The sequence below is a fragment of the Dendropsophus ebraccatus genome, chromosome 5 (genome assembly GCF_027789765.1).
Source record: "Dendropsophus ebraccatus isolate aDenEbr1 chromosome 5, aDenEbr1.pat, whole genome shotgun sequence".
In the NCBI taxonomy this organism is placed as follows: Eukaryota; Metazoa; Chordata; class Amphibia; order Anura; family Hylidae; genus Dendropsophus; species Dendropsophus ebraccatus.
In genome coordinates, this window is record NC_091458.1 from 124,438,048 (window position 1) to 124,461,180 (window position 23,133).

General features: G+C 39.9%; 1 protein-coding gene across 2 annotated transcripts in view; it reads right to left on the minus strand.

The window, feature by feature from the left end:
• Positions 1-591: 591 nt before the first annotated feature.
• CALN1 (calneuron 1) overlaps positions 592-23,133 on the minus strand; it is a 156,010-nt gene continuing 133,468 nt past the window's right edge. Inside the window, exons 4-5 of one of the 2 annotated variants that reach the window (XM_069972480.1) lie at positions 12,338-12,491; positions 592-850 (exon numbers count right to left, since the gene is read on the minus strand). In XM_069972480.1, the coding sequence (XP_069828581.1) occupies positions 723-850; positions 12,338-12,491 (282 nt within the window). In that variant the 3' untranslated portion in view covers positions 592-722. Of the gene's footprint in view, positions 851-12,334; positions 12,492-23,133 lie in introns of both variants that reach the window. The other variant, XM_069972478.1, reaches the window with a different exon arrangement.

Genomic DNA, 23,133 nt, shown 5'->3' on the forward strand with positions numbered 1-23,133 from the left:
TGCAAACTGATCAGTCAGAGCATCAGCATAGCATTGTCCACATATTCCAAGAATATCTTCAAAATTAATTGACTTCCCTATTGTGCCTTTGCTGTTATTATTGCTTCAGTCATCGTAGAAAGAATTTTTTTTATTAGATATATAAACACAAAATCATTTTCAAAATTCAAATGATCCAATAATTTAACCAGTGAGTTACTCATATTTACCTCTAAGCCCCATATATAAAACCAACTGTTATAAATTACCTAATGACACGATATAAATGCAACAAGGGAAATAATAAGCCATTTGTTTACGATGTTTCCTTGTTTGCCATTGGCTTAGTGCAAAATATAGATTGATTGATTTCTAAAATTTTAGGTGTGGATGAAGAATAATGTTTACAAACCATGTACATTTTTACCTGTCAATGTTCATAGGCATCTGTGCACAGATACAACATTGTAAGGTTTTCTACTTAACTTTGAAGTAATAATTCAGAACTCCTGCAGGTTTATTGCATTAGGAAACAAAACCATTAAAGCATTAAGACAGCCCTTTTTGTGTCCCTGCCGAGAAGGTTCAATTGTTCTGCACATCACTTCACGACTGCTGGCCTTGTATTGTTTGCAGAACGATTCTTCTCGCAGCAGTTCCCATTAAATATTCAATAAGAAAAAATGTTCAGCTAGGCATGCGCATGCATGGTTATTTTTGTTCACAGTGCTATGGTGAAAGAACTACTCCATGCCACTCCGAAGAATCTGGTTGGCTGCAATCAGCATGACACTTATAATAAAGGCCATGGCAAATGCACATATAAGGCTCTTCCGAACACAGGTTTGCCTGTTCTGCTTCTGGGAATGTACTGCAAGAAAGAAAGTAGAAAACGTTAATAAACTAGTATTATATATTCATTAAATCTATAGAAAACAGTCATTTTTCAGGATCCATTGACATCATAGATTGTATTGCAGGTCATTGTGTTAAAGTGACTCTGTACCCACAATCTTACCCCCCGCAAACTGCTTGTACCGTCAGAAAGATGTTTTTAATCCAAGATCTTTCCTGGAGTTCGTTCGCCAGGTGATGCAGTTACTGTCCTAAAAAACTACTTTTAAAATTGCAGCCCTGTGTCAAATTGGTGTGGCCTAGAGTGTCAGTGACCTGGGCTTGCACCAACTCTACATCCCTCCATCCTGCTTTCTTCATCATTAGGAGTGCCACTGGAACAATTTCCCCTATTCATCTCCTGTCTGAACACTGCACATGGGCTGGATCGTTAAGGCACCTGTGCAGTGTTGAAACAGGTGATAAATAGGAAAAATCCTGTCCGGGCATTCCTAACAATGTGGAGGGCAGGGAGGAGGGACAGAGAGGAGTCGCAGGCCTGGGCACACACACGCTAAGCCACACCAATTTGACATAGGGTTGCAAGTTCAAAAGTTGTTTTTTAGGGCTATAACTGCATCACCTGGCAAACGGACCCCAGAACAGATTTTAGATTAAAAGAAGTTATCCGACGGTACAAGCAGTTTGGGGGAGGGGTCAGATTGTGGGTACAAAGTCACTTTAAAGTAACACTAAACTAAATCAAGGGTAAAGCTATGATCCCATGCTGTATAAACAACAGCCGTTCTGAACGGCTGTTGTTTAACGTTATCTATGGCCGGAATTAATGATCACGATCATTTACACCACTCAACCTGTATGATTGCAAAAGTAGAAAGCCTTTATTTAACACAAAAGTTGATTTTCTGCTGACCATGCAGGAAACTGGGAGGGTGCACATCCCTGCTGCAGACAGCGAGTGAAGACATAATTCTCATTAAAATGCACATATGGGGGGAGCATTTCAGATAAAAAAGGCAATAAAGGAAGCAAGCAAGGTTCATAAAGTATATTACAAAGTGTTTTGACATCAATGGCTCTAACTAATAATGTAAAAAACAGTTACAGTACATTTTAAGTATAAATACCCCCAAATATGATTTTTTTTTTTTTACTATAGCCTAACATCCTAAGTAAGAAACCTACGAGTACAAACACAGTTAACACTTTGATCTCATAATTAAAAATGTAAATTGAAGAAAACAATTGGGGTCATACGGAAGGGGGAGGAAATATGTTACCTAAGAGTTCAAAGAAAGCCCATCACCTAAGGGTTTGAGAAAGAAAAATAAAGTTGTGGCACCATTTAAAATTTGACCAAGGAGACCAGAGAATGGAAACTGTAACAAATTAACTATTGGTCTCACTAGCTAATAAATTTGTTTGATTTCAGTGTACCATTTGTGGATTGAAGGGTGCAGCAGGGAGTATGAGGGATTATCAGCCTGTAAGATGAAAGAAGAGGAAAGAAAAAGTAATGGAGATTTGTAACTTTATTTGTTTGCAAAAAAAAAAAAAAAAAATTAGAGATGAGAAAACATTTTAAAAATTCGGTTAGGCAGATTTGCAAATTTTTATGTAAAATTCAGATTTGTCCGAACCTTAAACAAATCACACTAAAACAGCTAATCAACTGCAGCTGTTTAGATGTTTTGGTGTGGTTAAGATGTTCGCTTATCTCTACTTACCTGTCCATGCTCCCCCAGTTTCCAGTCTCCAGTGTCCCCTGCTGCTAAAGTCACTCTTAGCCATTGACTGAGAGACGGTGCCGTGGCCAGTTATTGGCTGAGTGGGATGTCCTATTTGAGTCACAAAAGTGAGAGCCCGCTCAGCTGATCACTGGCCATGGTGCTTTCCCGTCTCGGTCAGTGTATGGCTAAGCAGGGTGTCACTTCAGAGATTGACATTGACTGACTGAGATGGCACAGAGCAGAGCAGGCTGTTACTCTCCAAACAAGAGTGCCAATCACTGGCCGCGATGCTGTCCCATCTCAGTCAGTAATTGGCTGAGTGGGCTTGAGGAGGCTGGAGAAAATAAAAACACAGAGGATGACAAGTGGAGAGAGCAGACAGGAAGGCATACCATTGTTTTATTTTTTAGATGTGGGGCCACCATGGTTAACAAATTTTAAAAGAAAGTTTGCAAAAATTTGCTTTGTTAACAAAGCTAATTTTTGCAAGCTTGGTTGCTATTCCAGCTTTGCTGGATTCACTTTGCTCAAAAAAAATTACAACCTATGTTACTTTCTGAATAATTCAGGACTAAGGTTTGGGAGTCTTAGCCAAATGTAGCAGGAAAGAATAGAGCTAGGAGGTGCATTTTTTGATAGGTTTCTTTACAGAAAGCAGCACTTCAAATTGAAATAATGTGTTGTTATGGTAGTTTGAGAAAATTAATTAAATCATAATATAAATAAAATATGTTTGTAAGAAGTTACGTTTCAGTTGAATTTTTGTAGTAGTTAGGTGTTCATCTTTTAGAGAGCTAAGTTTGCATTGCAAGTGCCAAAAGGTATTTGGGTCTGATAAAGGGTCCATCATGTCTTATCACATCTCAGAGGCATGAGGGGGAAGGCTCTGGAGACAGCTGCTATTGTTTGCTAACCCTAGACCAAACCGTAGCCATAGAAGGCCAGCTAAGTATAATGAAACATGAGAAACATTTCATAGTTTACAGTAAGTGTTGGCTAGGATGAGGGAGCAGTTTTTTTTTTTTTTAATTTGAAAAACAAAGGCAGGTAACTCATACAGCTTTTTAAGGTTGTGTGAAATTTGCATACCTAGAAATTGTAGAGAACCATTTCAAGAGAGGTGGTAGAGTGCTTCATTGCCAGATTACATTTATTGGGGTGGTAAAATCTAATAATCTAAATTTTCTTGATTGATCTCAAATTTAGAGGTCTGGACCTTTGGCTGTCTTTGACATAACATATAAACCACATATATCTCATTTATAAAATATTTTATTTAAAGTGACACCGTCACCCCCTTTGTGCATTCTGACCTTATTTTATATCATACATCATGGTGCTTGTTCAAGTAAAAAGTCATCTTTTATCAACTGCAGATTATGTTAAGTGGACGGGGCATTAGCGCCACTTAGCCCCGCCCACAATGGCACCATTGGCCCCGCCCCCTCACCAGCCATTGGAACAGGCTGGCCTAAAGATCTAGGCCCCACCCCCTCTAGGTCGACCCACCAATGGCCGCCAAGGGGGTGGGGTCAACAGTGGTGTTGTGGGCGGGGCTTAGTGGTGCTAATGTCGCGAGGTCCCGTCCACCTAACAAAATCTGCAGTTCATAAATGATCACTTTTTACTTGAACAAGCACCATGACGTATGATATAAAATAAGGTGTGAAAACTGCTAAATTTACCCTTTACACTTGTGTAGAGATGTCAGAATGCACAAAAGGGGTGACAGTGTCACTTTAAGAAGGTTTGATGTTTTGTACAGAGCCTTATTAGGGTACCCATACACATGCATGGGGTCCTTACCTCCCTATTCCTCCAATTTTAAGATATTTTGCTGTATTTTTCATCACAAGGTTACAATTTCTCTGCCTTATGATACGGCACTTCTGTTTCTACATGGTTTACCACATTCCTTGCTATGGATCATTGAGCCTGTTGTAAAGCTAAGCTAATCCCACAGGATAAAACTGAGATAAAGAAAGATTAATTAAAAACAAGGCAGATAACTAATGAAAACCAGAATCAGGCTGATACTACATCTACCGGCAGACCAAAAACAAGGAACCCTTTTTGTGTTTCTGTGCGTCAGAGTAAATCCTAGAGAAAGATGTACAGTACTATACAGCTTCATAACAAATACTACAGAATTAAAAAGTCCATTTCACAATATTTCACAAAAATGTTTCATGTCTAGCTTTCTATATCATCCAGACAATTTGAAGAAACAAAAGAGAGGGCTTAAAGTAAAAAATAAAAATACTGTAAGGTTAATTCAGAGAACACCAAAAAGTTCTTAAAAAACCTAGGTCCAAAGGCAAAACAAACTTTCAACAGTTTTTATATACCTAGTGCATTCATGAAAAGAGGCTTTCCAGGTATAACACATTGAAGATCCACCCTTAGGGTCCTATTCCACGGGCCGAACAGGGCCCGATCAACGACGTAAACGAGCGACGATCTGCTAGATCGGCGCTCGTTTATTGGGCCTATTCCACGGCCCTGATGTCTGTGCCGACGTCCTTGCAGCCCTTGCTTCATATATTACCTGTCCGGGTGCAGGTCTTCTTCTCACAGTCCCGCGAACCGCAGCAGTTTCGGAGCAGGGCTATCTGATCTGACAGACCGCTCAGCCAATCACTGGCCGCGGCGGTCCTGGCCAGTGATTGGCTTAGTGGTCTGTCAGTTTAGACAGCCCCGCTCCGAAGCCGATACTGACGCGCTGGACCGGGAGAAGACCTGCGGCTCGGACAGGTAATGTATGGTTCTGCTGAAATCGTCGGTCGCCTCCGCGCACTGCTATTCAACTGTAGCGATGCGCTGGTGGCGAACAATGATTTTAGGTCTGAACCTAAATGAACGATCAGCCGATGACATGATCATCGGCTGATCAATCTCTCTATTCCACGGAGTGAAGATTATTGCTTCTGTGGAATAGGCCCCTCGGGGTCCATTTACACAGAAAGATTTTCTGCAAAAGATTTGAAGCCAAAGCCAGAAACAGACTATAAACAGAGATCAGGTCATAAAGGAAAGCCTGAGATTTATTCCCTCTTTAAATCCATTTCTGTCTTTGGCTTCAAATCTTTAGCAGATAATCTTTCTGAGTAAATGGACCCTTAGGACAGGCTATCAACCATCAGCAGGGTGCCAATCAGCCGCTTAGATGAGCTGCAGCTGCAGAACATACACAATTAAAGGGGCACTCCGGTAAAAATCTTTTTCTTTTAAATTAACTGGTTTCAGAAAGTTATATAGATTTGTAATTTACTTCTATTTAAAAAATTTCCAGTCTTTGCATACGTATCAGCAGCTGTATGTCCTGCAGGAACTGGTGTATTCTTTCCAGTCTGACACGGTGCTCTGTGCGGCCACCTTTGTCCATGTCAGGAACTGTGCAGAGCAGCAGCAAATCCCCATAGAAAACATCTCCTGCTTTGGACAGTTCCTGACATAGACAGAGGTGGCAGCAGAGAGCACTGTGTCAGACTGGAGAGAGTACACCAATTTCTGCAGGACATACAGCAGCTGATAAGTACTGGAAGACTGAAGATTTTTAAATAGAAGTAAATTACAAATCTATATAACTTTCTGTCACCAGTTGATTGAAAAGAAAAGGGGTTTTAAAGCTTTAAAGGGGTTATCCAGCCTTAGAGAAACATGAGCACTTTCTTGTCTCCAGTTTGGGTGCAGATTTTGCAAATCAGTCCCATTAAATTTACCAGCAGTACATTCACTTTAAGTTAGAATGGCAGTTTTAGTTGGATAGAATGGCATCACCGTGGGGAAGCCGATGCTGCAGTCCTTTTTTGAAGGCCGCGTACAGCGCCCTTCTATTCCTGGGCACCAGCTGGGTGGGTACCGGAACCCCCCTGCCCTTCTGTAATGCGGCTTTATTGATTCTAATGGAGCTGCATCTTAGAAGGGTCGCTGCACGGCGCCCCTCTGAAATACCCTGGCGGCGCCATGATGTACTTTACATTATGGGTCGTCAAAGTTTTTTTTTTTTTTTTTGCAAAAGCAGGGGGTAAATAATGAGAACATTCCCAGGATTGTCGGGTCGAGAGTGTGAGCACTCCCGACCAATTCTGCATTGACTTCAAAGAAAAATTGAGTTTATTACCTTACAATTACGGACGTATTGTTACCTCAAAATTATGGCTGATGTTTGATATAATTTTACTGTGTGTGAACATACAACCCAAAAGAAAGTCCTGCCTCAACGACATACAGTGCAACAAAACCATATAGAAAAACGAAAAAAATTGCACAATTATTTAGAAGTATAACAAACTTTGTTATACTTCTAAATAATTGTGCATTTTTTTCGGTTTTCTGTGTGTGAACATAGCCTAAAATTGATCTAAAATATGCATAAGAAGTTATTGACAATTATTACTGATCTATGCATTATTATGATCTATGCATAAGATTAATATTCATTCATAGTTGCAAAGCCCAATTTTTAGCACTCATTGATCTCTTAGCTCATCCTTGCTGAAATGCTAATTGATTATTAGGAGAACCTTTTATAATTATGTTAGCACAGCCAAAAACTTTATTAGGCGCAGTAAAGGACATTATGTTGTGCTCTGGCATTTCGAAAGTTCAATTCTAAAGTTATAAAGTTCAAAAAACTTTACAGTTTCAATAACAGCTGTGCCAGGCAACAAGATTTTGAAAAATTCTAACAGAAGTGTCTATGTCTGTCCAGAGAAAACGGGAATAACGAGATCTGAGCAGGATAAAAAGGGCATGAAGGCTCAGATGCTGATGTGTAAAAAGTAAATCAGTATCTGCAATGTCTATAAAAAAAGACATTTTACATTCCTAGGCTATGTTTACCCTACGTAAGTTTCGTAATAATCACGGCCATTGTAACAACGCCTTCTAAGGAATCCTGGCCGGAGTGTATATACATAGTATACACTCCGGCCGGGATACCTAGCGGCGCCGCAAGAAATTGACATGTCAGTTATCTGCGGCCGCTATTCATTGAACAGCGGCCACAGAAAACCTGTCAGTGCACACAATGGAGCGTGTGGCTCCAGCCGCACGCTCCATTGTGTGCAGAGGGGAATTTGGACGCATGCATGCGCCCGCATCCGAATTCAGCGGCAGTAAAGATCATCTGGCCATTACTGCAGTACCGTCCAGGATGATCTTTTTCGACATCGAGTCACGGAATGGCCGGTGTCTTACAGAGTGGGAACATAGCCCTAATTTGTACAGGCCAAAACACCAATGTCATCTGAAACGGTGAATGGATGACTCCAAAATGTTAGAATACAGAGTTTGGCTATGTTCACACAACGTTTTTTCAGCTGTTTAAAATTACATCCATCATTTTGAGTCTAAAATAACGGACGTGATTTAACTGTGTAGCCTTCCCTTAGTTGAAAAGTCCATTGAATTTAATAGTAAAAACTGAGAAAAAACAGTGACAAAAGAAAAGCTGTTTGTGTACAACAAATAAAAAACGTCCGCTGTTTGCAAAACACATCAGAAAATAATGATCATGTTCATTATTTTGATGTCTGCGGTAAAAATGTCCATTATTCAATGCATTGTGTGCATTGGACGTCCGTCTTTCCATTGACTTCAATGATTGCCATTACAGTCAGTTAAATCACGGCAACAATGGACATTTTTTAAATATCAAAATCGTCCGCCTTTTCTCTATTGTTGATGTGTGAACATAGCCTTTCAAAGAAAAGCCTGGGAAGAGAAAAGGTTGAATGAGCAAAGGATAGAGACAACAGTGAAAGGAAATAGGTATTATATATTGGTTTAATATCAAAATAGCCACCAGGTCTTGCATGTGTGCAGAAACAGAAGAAAGTCATTGTAAGGCTATGTTCCCACTACATTTTTTTCTCTCCATTTTTTTAAAAGAAAAATAATGTCCGTCAATTTGAGTTCATTCTAGTTTAGGTGGACTGATTGGCCTTTGGATGTGTCTTTAATTGAAAAGCTCATTGAATTTAATAATAAAAAACAGTGAAAGGTTGGTGAAAAAGAGAAACTGCGTGTGAACAACTAAAAAATAACGTCCAGTTTTTGCAAAAGACGTAAAAAATAATTGTCATGATTGGCATTTTCACGTCTGCGCAGACTTCCGTTATTTAATACACTGTGTGCGTTGGACATGTGTCATTCTATTTACTTCAATGCATTGCACTGAAGTCAATTAAATTGCGTCAAAAACAAGCGCCTTTTCTGTATTTTAAACATAGTGTGAACATAGCCTAAAGGTTACTGCACAAGTAGTAACCCAAGTAATAAATCCATTTATGCTTATGCTAAAAAAATACAAACATACAAAGTAGCAATTTTTCAATATATGCTTGATTTTTACTGCAAATGAGTGTTGAGTGGGCGCTAAAGTGCTTGAGTGCTCCACTCAAATAATGAACCCAAATGAAATCAGTAAGAGACTTAAGCATTTAAGCAGGTGCCCCCTACTCAGCAGAGTATAAGGGTGCCTTGTTAACCCATTACATTGTTCTAATGTGTCTTGCAGAAACCTATTATATCAATTATCAATTATTATAAGGAGCGGGATGGCTTGAGCTCTGGGAGTGGAGCAGTGCTCCTAACTGTACTCTGGACCAATGATTACACTACCAATAGCACTGGAACAGCACCAAGAAGAAAGGTAAGAGACATACCTTCCTTTTCTGTGCCCCATGCACTATAAGCGGGTACCAGCAGGGTAGATTTGTCTAACCTGTAGATAGTTCCCCTTTAAACCTGTAGATAGTTCCCCTTTAAACATCCTTTCAATGGAGAAATATTAGAACAAAAAAATTTATTAGATTGCTGCAGCATGCAGGAGATATAACCAAAGGGCGGATGACCTGCTGCTCAGTGAATAATGTATACACAGTTCTACGGGCAACTGAAACTCTCCCTCCTTTGTTATTGCAGGGCACCAATTAGCTGCAGGAGTTGCTGGGTCTTAGCAGAGTCTGATTAGCTTTGCCGTGTGTCTCAGGTGGCTGTTACTCCAATGTAACTGGGGCTAATATATCAAAAGAAAGTAAAAAATTAATGAAAAGAAAAACAGCTTCTAGAACCACCTCTGACAACTAAAAAGTATATAACTTTATCCCCTGTAAAAAACATCCATACGGCAAGGCGCACAAGACAAAAAATATTTAATATTTTATGCTATTTTTTTTTTTTTTTTTTTAAATCATATAAAAATTAACCTCTATGTATTACAAAATAAACTCTCAAAAAATTATTAAATTAGTAGTTTTCATGACCCAGACAAACATCATAAACAATTTAGTGTCACAAATATGCAACATAGGGAACATCTAGATGGTGCAAATATATTTTCATTCCGCAAACTTTGTGTAAAGGTTAGGCCGGTCAACTAGAATGTTCCTTTGCTGTCACATAAGGTTTTTTCAACAAATTATCTACTACCACTTGAAGTTGCAGGACTTGTTTCATCCATCCAAATAAAAATTGTGTTGCTTTACTTACAGTGAGTCTTCCATCACTACACTATCTGACATCTTATTTAAAGTCTTTATTACATTTTTAAAGAGGAAATTTAAAATCATTTTAACCCCAGACCTTCTCAACAATGAAATAATCCATCACGTCAGTAGATTCCTTAGTGGAATAAACACTCTCTTAAACAAGAACATGCACAGAATGTAGATAGGGTTTTATTTAGTACTTGAATTTCACACTATTAAGAATACTGCATTTTATAGAGTGGCTTATCACATTGAAACTGCCACTAAAATTGAATCTATTACTTTTGATAAAATCGAAAATGACTTTAATGGAGCAAACACATACACATACTTTATTTGAAGATCAAGATGGGGGTCATTCATTTTTCTTAAAATGCTGTTAAGTGTGTTTAATGGAAAAGATAAATATGAGGACTAAACTAATGTTTGTTTTTTTTACTGCTGTTTCTGCTGCTAAAAAGAAAAAAAAATAATCAGTACTATTGCATTGATACTAAACTTACACAGTTGCACAATATGAACACTTTTTGTTTAAAAAAAAAAAAACATGTTTTTTCCCCCTTGTTTAGGCTATGTTCCCCCTACGGGATTTTAGTGCAAAATGGTGGCAGCAAATAAAGATTATTGAATAGAACATAAGATTTCCTTCCAAAATCAATTTAGTTAAACAAGGACAATGAATTGCTGAGGCTGGATTAGACTTGGAACTGCATAAAGGGGCTTTGTACAGTTATAACATTTTACTTAAAGGGATTATGTCAACTGCAGTTCACAATCCAAACTGCTGATGTGTCACAAAGAAACATAGAAGATTGTCGGCAGAAAAAGACCACTGGGTCCATCTAGTCTGCCCTTTAGTATTTACCTTCTTATTATCTTAGGATAGATATATATGTTTATCCCAGGCAGGTTAACATTCAGCTATTGTGGATTCACCTACCACATCTGCTGGAAGTTTGTTCCAACCATCTACAACTCTTTCAGTAAAATATTATTTTCTCACATTGCTTCTGACCTTTCCCGTAACTAACCTCTCACTGTGTCCCCTTGTTCTGGAGTCCAGATTTTTATTAAAAACACTATTTAGTGCGACGAGTTAAGGGAAAAAGGGGTAGCCCCTTTGTACTGGTATCTGCCTCTCCTGGTTTGGCCCTAGCTTGCTGACCATCCGCCATCCTGTATATTTGTCCTTGTCTCATAATTGTCTCAAGTCTGTCTTGTATTTGTCTCATGTCGTGTTCCACCTATATTAGTATAGGTTATGGCTCCAAGTTGTCCCGTGTCACGTAGGGCACATTGAGACAAAGAGGCAGGGACAGTGGGCATGGGACAGCATCAGGGCCGCACTTGTCTCTGTGTTACCTGTGTGTACCCTGACCTGTGCTGACAGAGGCATTCCCATCTAATAAAGGGATGGTATATCACTAGAATATGCCATCACTTTACAACCCCTGCTACAACCCTGTTTTTCTATGCAAAGCAGTGTTGAATGAGGGACGTCCAATAAAAACGGACTTCATTTCAATGGTGTGTGAACATAGCTTAAAACCAGTTTCTTGTCAAATCATCCAAACTGGGGTCTTCCTGGAAGGCATTGGTTTCATAGTTGCTGCTATATTTCTCACAACTGGAACATCTAGTACAGAGAGGTCTCTTTAAAATGTGTACCCACTGGCACAATGTGAATCCCGGATTAGTTTTATAAATACTCTCAGGTTCACACCTTAGCTGTCCTCTGTGCCTCTCTAGCTTTACATTATTCCATTGCCATTAATGCTCCTCTGTCAACATTACATAAGCTCTGTGAGCATCTAGGTGATCTGCACTATGCAACCATGAAAAGATAAGGATGAAAAAATTAAAATGACAAAAATCATTGCATCTGGAAGGAGCTACGGCAGCACTTAAAGGGAATCAGTCACTTTCCTGGTGAAGCGTGAACCAGCCCCAGTACCTCTCCAAAGCTGTGTCCGACAGTCTCCGTCAAGCCGCAGCGGCATGTATACATGCTGGCTCCTCCCACTCATGCTTGATTGGCAGCCTGGGCACTGGGGACTTGATATACAGTACATAGACCATCTGATTTCCATGTCTGCTTCCGTGAACACAAAGGTTTTTACAGCATGTACTGGACAAATGCAATAGGTAAAAAGATTACGCAATACACTTTAACTAATAGAATTGAATTGCTGTAGTCTTATATATACAGTTGATGGACTCTTTTATTTTATTTTATATTATGCAAATGTAAAAAAGGGACAGAAAAATTCTCACCACCTTCAAACTCTGTTTGACAGTTTCCAGAATTTTCATTCAAACTTTCCTCTTCATTTATGATTATGTTTTCAATGTCCTTCATTGTTAAATGATCCCGAAATGCGTGATAAAGAATGTGCTTTAATTCCTCCAGTGTTATCCTTTGCATGTCAAACTGCAGAGAAATAGGGAGATATCCATGTTAGCTAAACAACAACATACATCAGCATTGTGACATATTTCTATATTATGTGCTTCCTATTTTTACCTCCTGATTAAAGGGAAACTATTAACATGTTAGAAGTATCTAACCTGGAAAGATGAAGGGCAGTTTGCCATTTTTGTTTACTTAGCAATATAATCCTTATGCTAATGAGGCATTTTGGTACACTGGGGGTGAGACTATCACCTCCCATGCCCCGATTCAGCTGCACGCTCAGGCAATCATTGACCAATTGACAGCACCATGGCCAGTGATTGGCTGAGCAGGCTATCACTCTCGAGACACAAGAGTGACAGTCCACTCAACTGATCACTGGCCACAGTGCTGTCCATTCTCAGTTAGTCATTGATTGGCTGGGCAGAGAGTGACAGCCCACTCAGCCAATCACTGACTGATTAAGATGGGCCAGTGTTCACAAGAGTGACAGCCCGCTCAGCCAATTTCTGGTCGCAGTGCTGATGCTTAGTCAGTGATTGCCTGAGCGGGCTGCTGAAGACAGCAGGGAAGACAGAGGACACAGGGCCGTATTAACAGCCGCTGCTGCCCTAGCCACTAAACCTGAAGACGCCCCATCTTCAAGTTTTGAACATCATATTGATATCTGATAAGTCTTAGGCCATGCTTCCACATTTACCGTACATCACCACATGCAGCCGAAACCAGATAATATTTTACAATATTATGGGGGGCAGTTATCTTGGCTAACTTTTATTTATTTATTTTTAAATAACATTTAGAGATATAGGCACAATACACTGGCCAGGCTCTATTCACATGAATAGGATCATTTTCTGGGCATGGTGTGTGACCTATGCTGAGGTCATTCCACACGGACTAGGCTGAGCTTTATATCAGCATCTATCTGCATAGATCTAAGGCAGCAGAATCTCTTTCAAGCCAAACAGTGTAACTTTATTACACCATTGGCAATAAAGGTTCCCTGTTTGGCTTGAAAAAGATTTTGTTGCCTTGGATTTCTTTTGTGATTGAGTTTCTGGACTGTGGATTAGGCCCAGTGAGGGGACCATCATAGACATTGAAGACTGGTAGTCTGTGTTATTGCCAACGTTTAATATCGAACTATTGTCAATTTCTTAGCTATCTACAGGTGTCAAATTGCAGGAAAGTTTTCTGCACAGAACAGGAAGTCTTAGCTTAGTTTTAGGTACAGTGGTCAGAGTGAAAATTGCAAGATTTCAGGATTATTATATAATGTGGATAATAAAATACAATATGTTTAGCATAAAAATGTAATTTGAATAACGGGTCATTTCATGATACATTTCCTTTAAGAAAAGCAAATATGTTGTCAAGTATAAATGTCTGTGAAGGAATATCAGCTGTTGGATAGGCTATCTAGGGTATATAAGGTAGAGAGCACTGCATACACCTAATTGTTAACCAGGAAAACACTGTACATTTGCTAATGGTTGTGTTTGGAATTCTAGCTCACAGCTGCTCAGTCCCATTTGCGTGATTCATCCTATAGATAGACCACCAATAAATCCCTGAAAACTCATTTAAAAGCCTGCAGTTTGACCAATAGCCGAACGCTAATGATATTAACTGCTTAATGTGGATAAACAAGAGAAAATAAGGCATCTCAACTAAGTTATTGGGAAAATCAGGAGAATGTTGAAGAGTAAATTCATGTTTTATGCATCTTAAAAAAAATCAATTCTTCCATGTAGGTCACCTTACTATGATCTGTCATCGCTTTGTGTATATACCACCATAAACATTTTTTCTTATCTTATCTTAGTAAGCTCAAAGCATTCAGTCTTTTACTCTAGTAAAATATTATGTAATCATGATCTTTCCTATGAATTTATTTCTACTTATGGATAAAAACAGATCATGTCAAAGACACTACTTATCCAATCTAAGCTTCCATCTTCCTAAAATGAAAACCTTTTGCAAATACTGCTATTTTACCCTGCTACTGTGGAAAGTAAATGAAGCTGAAGATGAATCTGTTTTCTCCTCGCTGATTTAAAAGGATAATTTTATGTTACCAACACATTCAAATCCTTAAAGTGATTAATTGGGGCACTTCATTTCTTTTGACCCATTTTACTTGATGTCAACCAAAACACTGAACGAGAAAAAAAATTACCATTACGAAAAAGTTTATGCATAAAATGATACACTCTCGACTGTGCCACAATCAAATTACTGAGAGTCCATCCATCTGTTTTAGTGACCTTCTTCTCAAAGGCTAATAGCTTTTCATGCTGATCAAATAAAAATAGCATCAGCCACGAGCTCCCTAAATTATTTCTTATCATGTCACAGATGTTACAACGGCCCAGGTGTGATTGACATAAACTTTGTGGACTTTGCTGTCCGTGTCTTTGGTTTGCCGTGTATACATCTCAAAGCATACGTTATAGGAGGGTTCTGAGTTTGACCATAATGTCACATCTCTGAAATGTAAATGAATGGTAAGAGAGGCAAGACAATAGCTGGACAGGAAATATGACACTGCTTAGACCAGAGCAGCTTACCGAGATGCCTCCTTGAAGAAAGATAGGTGAAATAGCACAAGAATGAGTAAAATGTTTACAGTTTGAGGCTGGGTTCACACTACGTATATTTCAGTCAGTATTGTGGTCCTCATATTGCAACCAAAACCAGGAGTGGATTAAAAACAAAGAAAGGATCTGTTCACACAATGTTGAAATTGAGTGGATGGCTGCCATATAACAGTAAATAACGGCCATTATTTCAATATAACAGCCGTTGTTTTAAAATAACAGCAAATATTTCCCATTAAATGGCGGCCATCCACTCAATTTCAACATTGTGTGAACAGATCCTTTCTGTGTTTTCAATCCACTCCTGGTTTTGGTTGCAATATGAGGACCACAATACTGACTGAAAGATACATAGTGTGAACCCAGCCTAAGGCTGGGTTCACATGTGCTTCCTCTTCACTGAAGCACCAAGTTCTGACTCATACTGCGTCAGCAGAGGAAATCATCACCTTTCTACCTGTTCTTTTTGTCTGCTTGTACTTCACTTCACACATAGTCGGACTGGCCCACAAAATAAATGGAGGACCCTCCGGTGGGCCCCCAGACCAGCACCTGCAGCCAGATTAACAAACACTGACTCTGACTGTCCTGGGCCCCAGTAGCAGGGTTCAATCAGAGTCAGTGTGTGCTGTCGCTCACATAACTGACAGAGCAAGTTGTCATCTGACTGAGCCCTGGAGTCATCAGTCAGACTCTTAGTCAGATGACAGCCAGTGGCAGGGCCCCCTGCCCCAGACAAGCGACAGCAGTCAGCAGTACACACAGTGCCTTGTGAGGGCCTAATTACAATATTGGGGCACAGAGAGGCACCTAACTACTATATGAATGCACAGCAGAGTGCATAACTACTATATGAATGCACAGAGAGGCCTAACTATTATATAAGGGGGTTCACAGAGGGGATCTTACTACTATGTGGGGACATAGTAGAAGCCTATACTGTATGAGCGAGAAGCCTAAAATGTTTGTCTGGCTGATTCTGAGGGAACGAGTTGTTTCCAGGAAAATTCTTCATGATGGCTGTTAATGTGAGTCATGTGAGTCAATGGCTGTAATTGCACTGCACTGTAATCACTTATAAGGTGTGCAGATGTTATATCCCATATTAGTGCTGTTCTGGGGTCTTCAGAAAAGAACTATGTATTCTGATCTCCCACAAAGCATCCAGTGTACAATGCACCTAAGACCCTCCAACTACAACAGCTGCAGACACTACAATTCCCAGAATTCAGTGAAGGTTTGCAGCCCTCAGGATATGCTGGGAGTTTTAGTAGAGAGATTTATTGCTGGATCTTTAGGGCTGATGGTTATGGCCCACAGATTGCAGCCAGCAGGAGCCTCTACACAACAATCATTTATTATAAAGGTTATCCTCTCAAAAACTACAACTCCCTGCATACCCTGAGAGCTTTATAAACGTACAGCATTCTGAGAGTTGTAGTTCGACTGAAAACATGTTATTCACAAGGCACTTGTCACAGATGCTGATGAATCCAGGGTAGGACCATGTCAGCATGTTTCTTATCAGTAGTTGTTCACTGGTAGGCCCCCAGGATCATTTCCTCTGGTAGGCCCTAGGTACCCCAGTCCGACAATGACCTCACACACTACACCACACACCTATGAGTTTTGGATTACCATACTTTAAAAGCTGCAGTGGACAAGAGAAAACTCTTTTTTATCACTGTAGTAATAATATTGAACAGCACGTTCATGTTTTATGCCACAGAAAAATCAATTTCACAGTGTAGGTCACCTTTAATCATAATATGCAGTAGCTTTACTTGTCATCTTTGCCACACTGCACTACATTACATCAATACTGTATTTAAATGAAGTGACAAAAGTTTAGTACAATTCTACGAATATATGTTTCCAACTTGTTATGTACATTTATAAAAACAATAGGGGTGAATGTATCAATGCTTGCAATGGTGTAAAAAAAAAAAGAAGCAAATTTTTGCACAAATAGGCAACTGCGACAATTAAAAAAAAAAAAAAACATTAATAAATTTCACCAATTTCCTATCGTTTAAGTTTCAGTGAAAGGACTGTCTCCTGTCACTGTGCGATTGGGACCCTCACAGTCCCAATCACTTTTCCTGACTGCCTGTGATCTCATACTTACTCCCTTTTGGTCTAATTGCGGATCTGCATCTCTGGCAGACTCTAGTAACGGAGCACTAATAAAGCTGATCTATGATCAATTTAATGCTTTTACTTTTATCTTGTAATATGGGGATGAAAAGTATAAAATAAAGAACCTACATTATAAAGCACCCCCCCCCCCCCAATAAAAGTTGAAATAAACGTAATTTCCCATTTTACAAATAGAACATGTAAAAATAAATAAAGATACAGTGGGGCCTTGGATTACGAGCATAATTTGTTCCGGGACACTGCTTGCAATCCAAATCCACTCTTAAACCAAAGCAAAATTTCCCATAAGGAATAATTGAAATGCAGACAATCGGGTCCACACCCCCAAAATAATATTTTTATTCTGAATAACAAGTAAAACAAACAAAACAAACATTTAGAAACAGCTGGATATGTCATATTATAAGTCACTGTACAGTAAAGCAATCAGCATGTGGAGTATAATTTATAGTAAGTGCATAAGAATGAAATAACAGCAGCAGTTTATAGATACAGAATGGAGCTGAAGATCCCCATAATGCAGTAGTGTAGTACAACAGGTTAGAATAGAGAAGCAGGGCTGCTGTCTGAGGTCTGTGTGGTCACAGCGATGAGGAAGGTGGGTGTGTTCAGCATGTACTAATCAGGAAGTGAGTATATCAGAGCTGTGCAGGAGGACAGTGACAGAAACTTTTCTACAGCAGTGGGATTGGCTGAGTGTGAGTGCAGGCACATTAAAGCAGCAGTGTGTATAGCTGAGTGTAATCACAAGCAGATTATAGCAGGAATGGATTGTATGGGCTGAAGGGCTGAAAAAGACTGCAGGGAACATGAAGCAGGGCATATGTGGGCACATTATAGCAGCAGTGTGTATAGCTCAGTGTAAGTGCAGGCACATTATAGCAGCAGTGTGTATAGCTGAGTGTAAGTGTATGCACATTATAGCAGGAATGGAAAGGATGGGAAACACAAAGGCTGACAAAGACTGCAGGGAGCATGAAAGAATAAGCAGGCCATATGTGGGCACATACAAGCAGCACTCTCTGTCCGGGGAAAGAGGGGTTACAGCTATGGAGAGATTACCTCCACAGTCCTGTCCCCTGATACAAGCCCCAGCTTGAAGTGGATCTGCTATGATTTCAAAGGTGAGGGAGACTTCCTGGGTAAGAGTACAGTGCTATAGAACACACTATGCAGACCATGGCCATCCCCGACTTTCCCTCCCACCCAGTACAGGGAGCTCTTAAACCAAAGCAAGGCTCTTACACCAAGTTACAGTTTTGAAAAACTGTGAGCTCTTCTTGCAAAACGTTCTTAATCCAAGCTACTCTTAAACCAAGGTACCACTGTATTTAATGCCATAACGTGCAAATCGTGTGCAATTCTCTTATGTATTAAAATATAAAAACAGTGTTCCTGCATAGTGAATGGTGTAAACGAAAAGAGGGGAGGAAGTGTCCTCTATAGGCATATAGTGAGTGTCCTGTATAGGCATATACAGGCTAAGTCAGCCATCTTATGGACAGACTCACCACACAGTAGGACAGCACAGCCTGGAGGAGGGGTATCTGATTTTAGCTCTATGAGGCACACAGGGAGCTGCTGTCAATATATACAGTGAGTACACTTACTAATACTGTACACTGAACAATTTCACTATAAAGTTGCTAACCCCTTTAAAATAAGAAATTAAAAAAATATTTAAATAAAATATCATTTAAAAAAAAAAAAGCTTTGTAAACATGGGTAACGTATTTGGCTTCACCTATAGAATAAAAGTATTAAGTCAGTTTCACCGTAACATGCATTTGGTAAACACGGATCAAGCACGCACTACCTTACTGCATCTCTAGGAATGATCAACATATTCTTCTTTTAATGTTTCCTCTGTGTCATGGCTGTATATATTTCCTAAGCATGTTTGCCTATCATGCCCATCAAAATGTATTAAAGAAAATGCTACAGTTGCAGTGATATGTGCTATTCTTGCATAGTGAGTCATTTGTGTTCTCCCCTGGAATCAATTGTTGAAGAAATGGAAAACTGCCAACAAATCCATTGAAAGAAGAAAATAGGAATCAGGAGTTAAAGAAAGGATTTACTGACGTCAAAGTGAAATGGTGACTCACATTAAAGAGCTACTGAAATTGCCTGCATTCTTAGTTAAACATATTTTCCTTGGATTATCAACTGTCAATTACTGTTGTTATCTTTTAACACACAGTTGAATACCAATTGAAAATTTGCACATATCATCAAGCACTGTTAATAATTTGTGTATTTAGGTCCCAGATTTATTGACCCCTTAGTGACCACCAATAACCCTTTTATATGGCGGTCATCAATCTGACCATTGATACAAATGTCTTTTTACAGCATGGTCAGAGTAAGTGTAGGCCATGCTTCTGTATCGGCATCAGTGTGACAGCCAGGCTCCCGCTGTAACTACCCAGAGCAGAAAATCCTCCACTCCAGGTGATTTAACTCGGTCACACCCTTCTCCGTGCTTCAGGTAAACAGGGCGTAGTTGAACAAAAAGTCACAATTTTTGTCTGGAGCATGTTTATGCCTAGAGAAGGGATGATAAATGAAAGCTGGTCTCATGGCCTGGGGTGCTGTGAGGGGTTGGTACAGCAAGGTGGGTTTGGGTTTACTTAAGCACTTGTCACAGTGCTTGAAAAGTGGGTAGCAACACAAAAATAGAGTCCTGCACTTAACTACTGTTGAGTTTTACTTGAAAAGCTTAAATGCAATACAAGGTAACAGTAGCAAACTCGGCAGGTGCAGGTGATAGAGGTGAAGAGTGAAGAGAAGGTTGAAGTAGTTTAGTTCAGGTGTAGGCACCATCTTGGGGGCCTTGTCCAATTAGCAATGTACTCTGTCGGGATTTGTAGTGTAGAAGAGTGTGGAGAAGAATACTCGTACTTGTGTTTAGATACTTGCTATCTGACTTCTGCCTTTTGCCCAACCAGTTCAGTGAGTGCCAGGTTATGTAGTATGAGCCATATTTAAATTTTGGGGGGCATCAGTGGAGACTCTTAATTGAGTACTTCATTGGAATTTTTTCACTGATCTCCTTGAGTTCAGTGATTATTGTGTTTTGTTAGAGTGGGAGCCTGCCAGACCTCCCTATAGGTTTAGTGGTGACCAGCTGAGGAAGAAGAAGGGGCAACCAAGTCTAAACTACAGTAGCTGTTGGCGCTCCATGCCATGGTTAAAATGGCCGTGATCACATGTTATATATTTTTTAAGTATTTGAAGTATTCTCTCAAGGAGTCAAGTCTATACTGAAATTATAGACTTCAGAGCCTACTACAAATACTCAATATTGAAGTACTTTTTGGATGCAAAGTCCAGTAATGCACTCATGAAATGGTAGTTTTTACAGCATGTACAAAGATCACTACTTCCCTTGTATTTTGTTTACATTACGATACTATATACCATCTCTATAATAATGTTATATTTTTGCTTCATTAGTATAATTTTTTTTCTACTCTTCAAGTATCGTTTACGTATGAATATTGCCACCTTTTTTCTACAGCATAACAAAGAATAATGCCGTAAATAAGATACCTTGAAGATTGAAATTATAAGATAATTTAAATTTATCCAAAGTAACATTAGCATTGCAAAAAAAATCTAAATCATGAGGGATAATATTAAAATAAAAATTATGAATAAAATTACTAATGAGAAGGATGTACCTGCTGCGCGGCTGTCGACATTTTAATATTCAACTCTATTTTTGTCAGCAGAATTCTGAAACCACAATTAGTTACTGTATACTCACACATATTCAGCTCTTCAGCATGAACATTATACATAAAGCTCTGCTACACACACACCCACACACACACACACACACAGCACTGCTGCACCCTCATACACACAGCTCTGGTAAACACATACAGTACACACACAACCCTGCTATATTCACATACACAAAGTCACACAGCTGTGCTGTATCGACATAAACATGGCTCTGTGGCAATCACATATACACCATGCTGCCATGTGCACAACATTCAGCTTCCTTCCATACCTCACACACATCAATGTTGGGCAGGAGGAGGAGGGAGAGACTTGTACATCAATTAAAGGGTTATAATATTGCCTTGCCTGATGAGTAAGGAAGCAGTGGGGGCAGTCTGGTACTACTGGATCACCCCTAGTCTTTGTTCACATGCCGTGAAATAACGGCCGTTGTTTCAGTCTTTAATTATTTCTTTTGAAGCCTTTGGAAACAGCTGTTGGTTTACATAATGTATAAAATAGCTGGCGCTGTTTGCAGTGGCCGTCAAATTAATGTTCGTGTTATTAGTTTGCGGCTGCTATTGAGCAAACAGCAGCTGTTTTACGTCGTTCACACATCAATTTTTTTTTTTTACTTTCTTTACAATTGAATTCAACGGACCATTTTAAAATGAGCCCCACCCAAAAACACCATCATCAACCTAAACTAGGATAATGTACCAAAGGCTTTCATTGTAATGATGGCAACCAAAGTGTGTTAAAAAATGGCCATTGAAATTCATTGTGTGAACATAGCCTTACTATGGACTATAAGACACGGGTGCTTTTTAGCTATTTGTTTTGTTGCTAAAACGTGTGTAAGAAAAATATGGTAATCATTATGTAACGACTGAAGTTATAGATCCGGTGTGCTCCCACTAGTGATGATGTAAGCCGCACCAGGGAGCGGAGTCTAAGAGGCCGCTGGTCTACACAAGTGCTGACCAGAAGGCGGGATGGACTTGCTGCCGCAGGCGACCCCCAGGTCACTGCCCCTGGCTTGGCTTGCTAGTGGCGGCAGGCAAGGTGCAACTGGAGATACGTAGGCAGGCAGGCAGGCTGAAACACAGCAGGACACATGGCTGGAATCAGGACATCAGGAATCATGGGCAAGAATCACAGGCAGCTGGGACCACACACTACGGGAAGCATGCAGTGGCCGCTCGCTTCACTGTGTGAACTGACAGGTCTTTCTGCAGACGGAATTCACTGAATTCCGGCCTCAGCAAACTGACATGTCAGTTGTTTTCGGCGGCGTATGGGATCCCGGCCAGAGCGCACACGATGCGTGTACGCTCCGGCCAGGATCCCATAGAAGAACAGGCATTGTTCCACCGCGGTAAAAGTACGGCCGTTGTTGCCATCGGCAACAACGGCCGTACTTTTACGTAGTGTGAACATAGCCTAAGACTGTTTGCTAGCATGTAAATTAGGCTTAAGGCTCACGGTGTGTTCCCCAGCATGGCCAGAGCACAGGTTGACAGGTTTACTTTTACTGGTCTGTGAGCAAGAGAGCATGCGCCAGAATCGCATCATCAGAAACTAGAGGTGTATTGCACATTGGTGGGATTTGTCCTGTTTTAACTTAGTTGGAATAAGTACAGAAATATTTTTTACTGTAAGTTCTGGATCAATTTTTTTTTTTCACTTTAACTCTTAAGTCTTAAAGTGAATGTACCATCGTCAATCTTGAAAAGAGATTTCTGCAGTACCTGCTCAGCATGGGAATCCAAGTGGTGCAGTCCTTTTTTCAAAACACTGCCTGTTTCCCACTCAGAGTCATTTTCTGCTTGTGCAACAGCTCGAACCAGTGTGGGCAGGTTTGGCAGGTGATGATAACCCCTCCCCTTGGTAATGCATCTCCATAAGAATCAAGCAGGGACAGGTCACTCAGGGGAGGAGTTATCATCAAACTGGGGGGAAGCGGGCCGGGCCTGCCTCCAGTGCTCTGAGCTAGGCGCAGAGCGTGAGAATTGAGCAGCATTTTTTTTAAAAAGGATCACACCACTGAGAGACCCGCGCAGGTGTATCAAGATTGGTGATGATGAATTCGCTTTAAATAACAGATGTAACATGTTTTAAAAACTTTATTCTCTTCTTTCTTTATGCACTCCAATTGCACC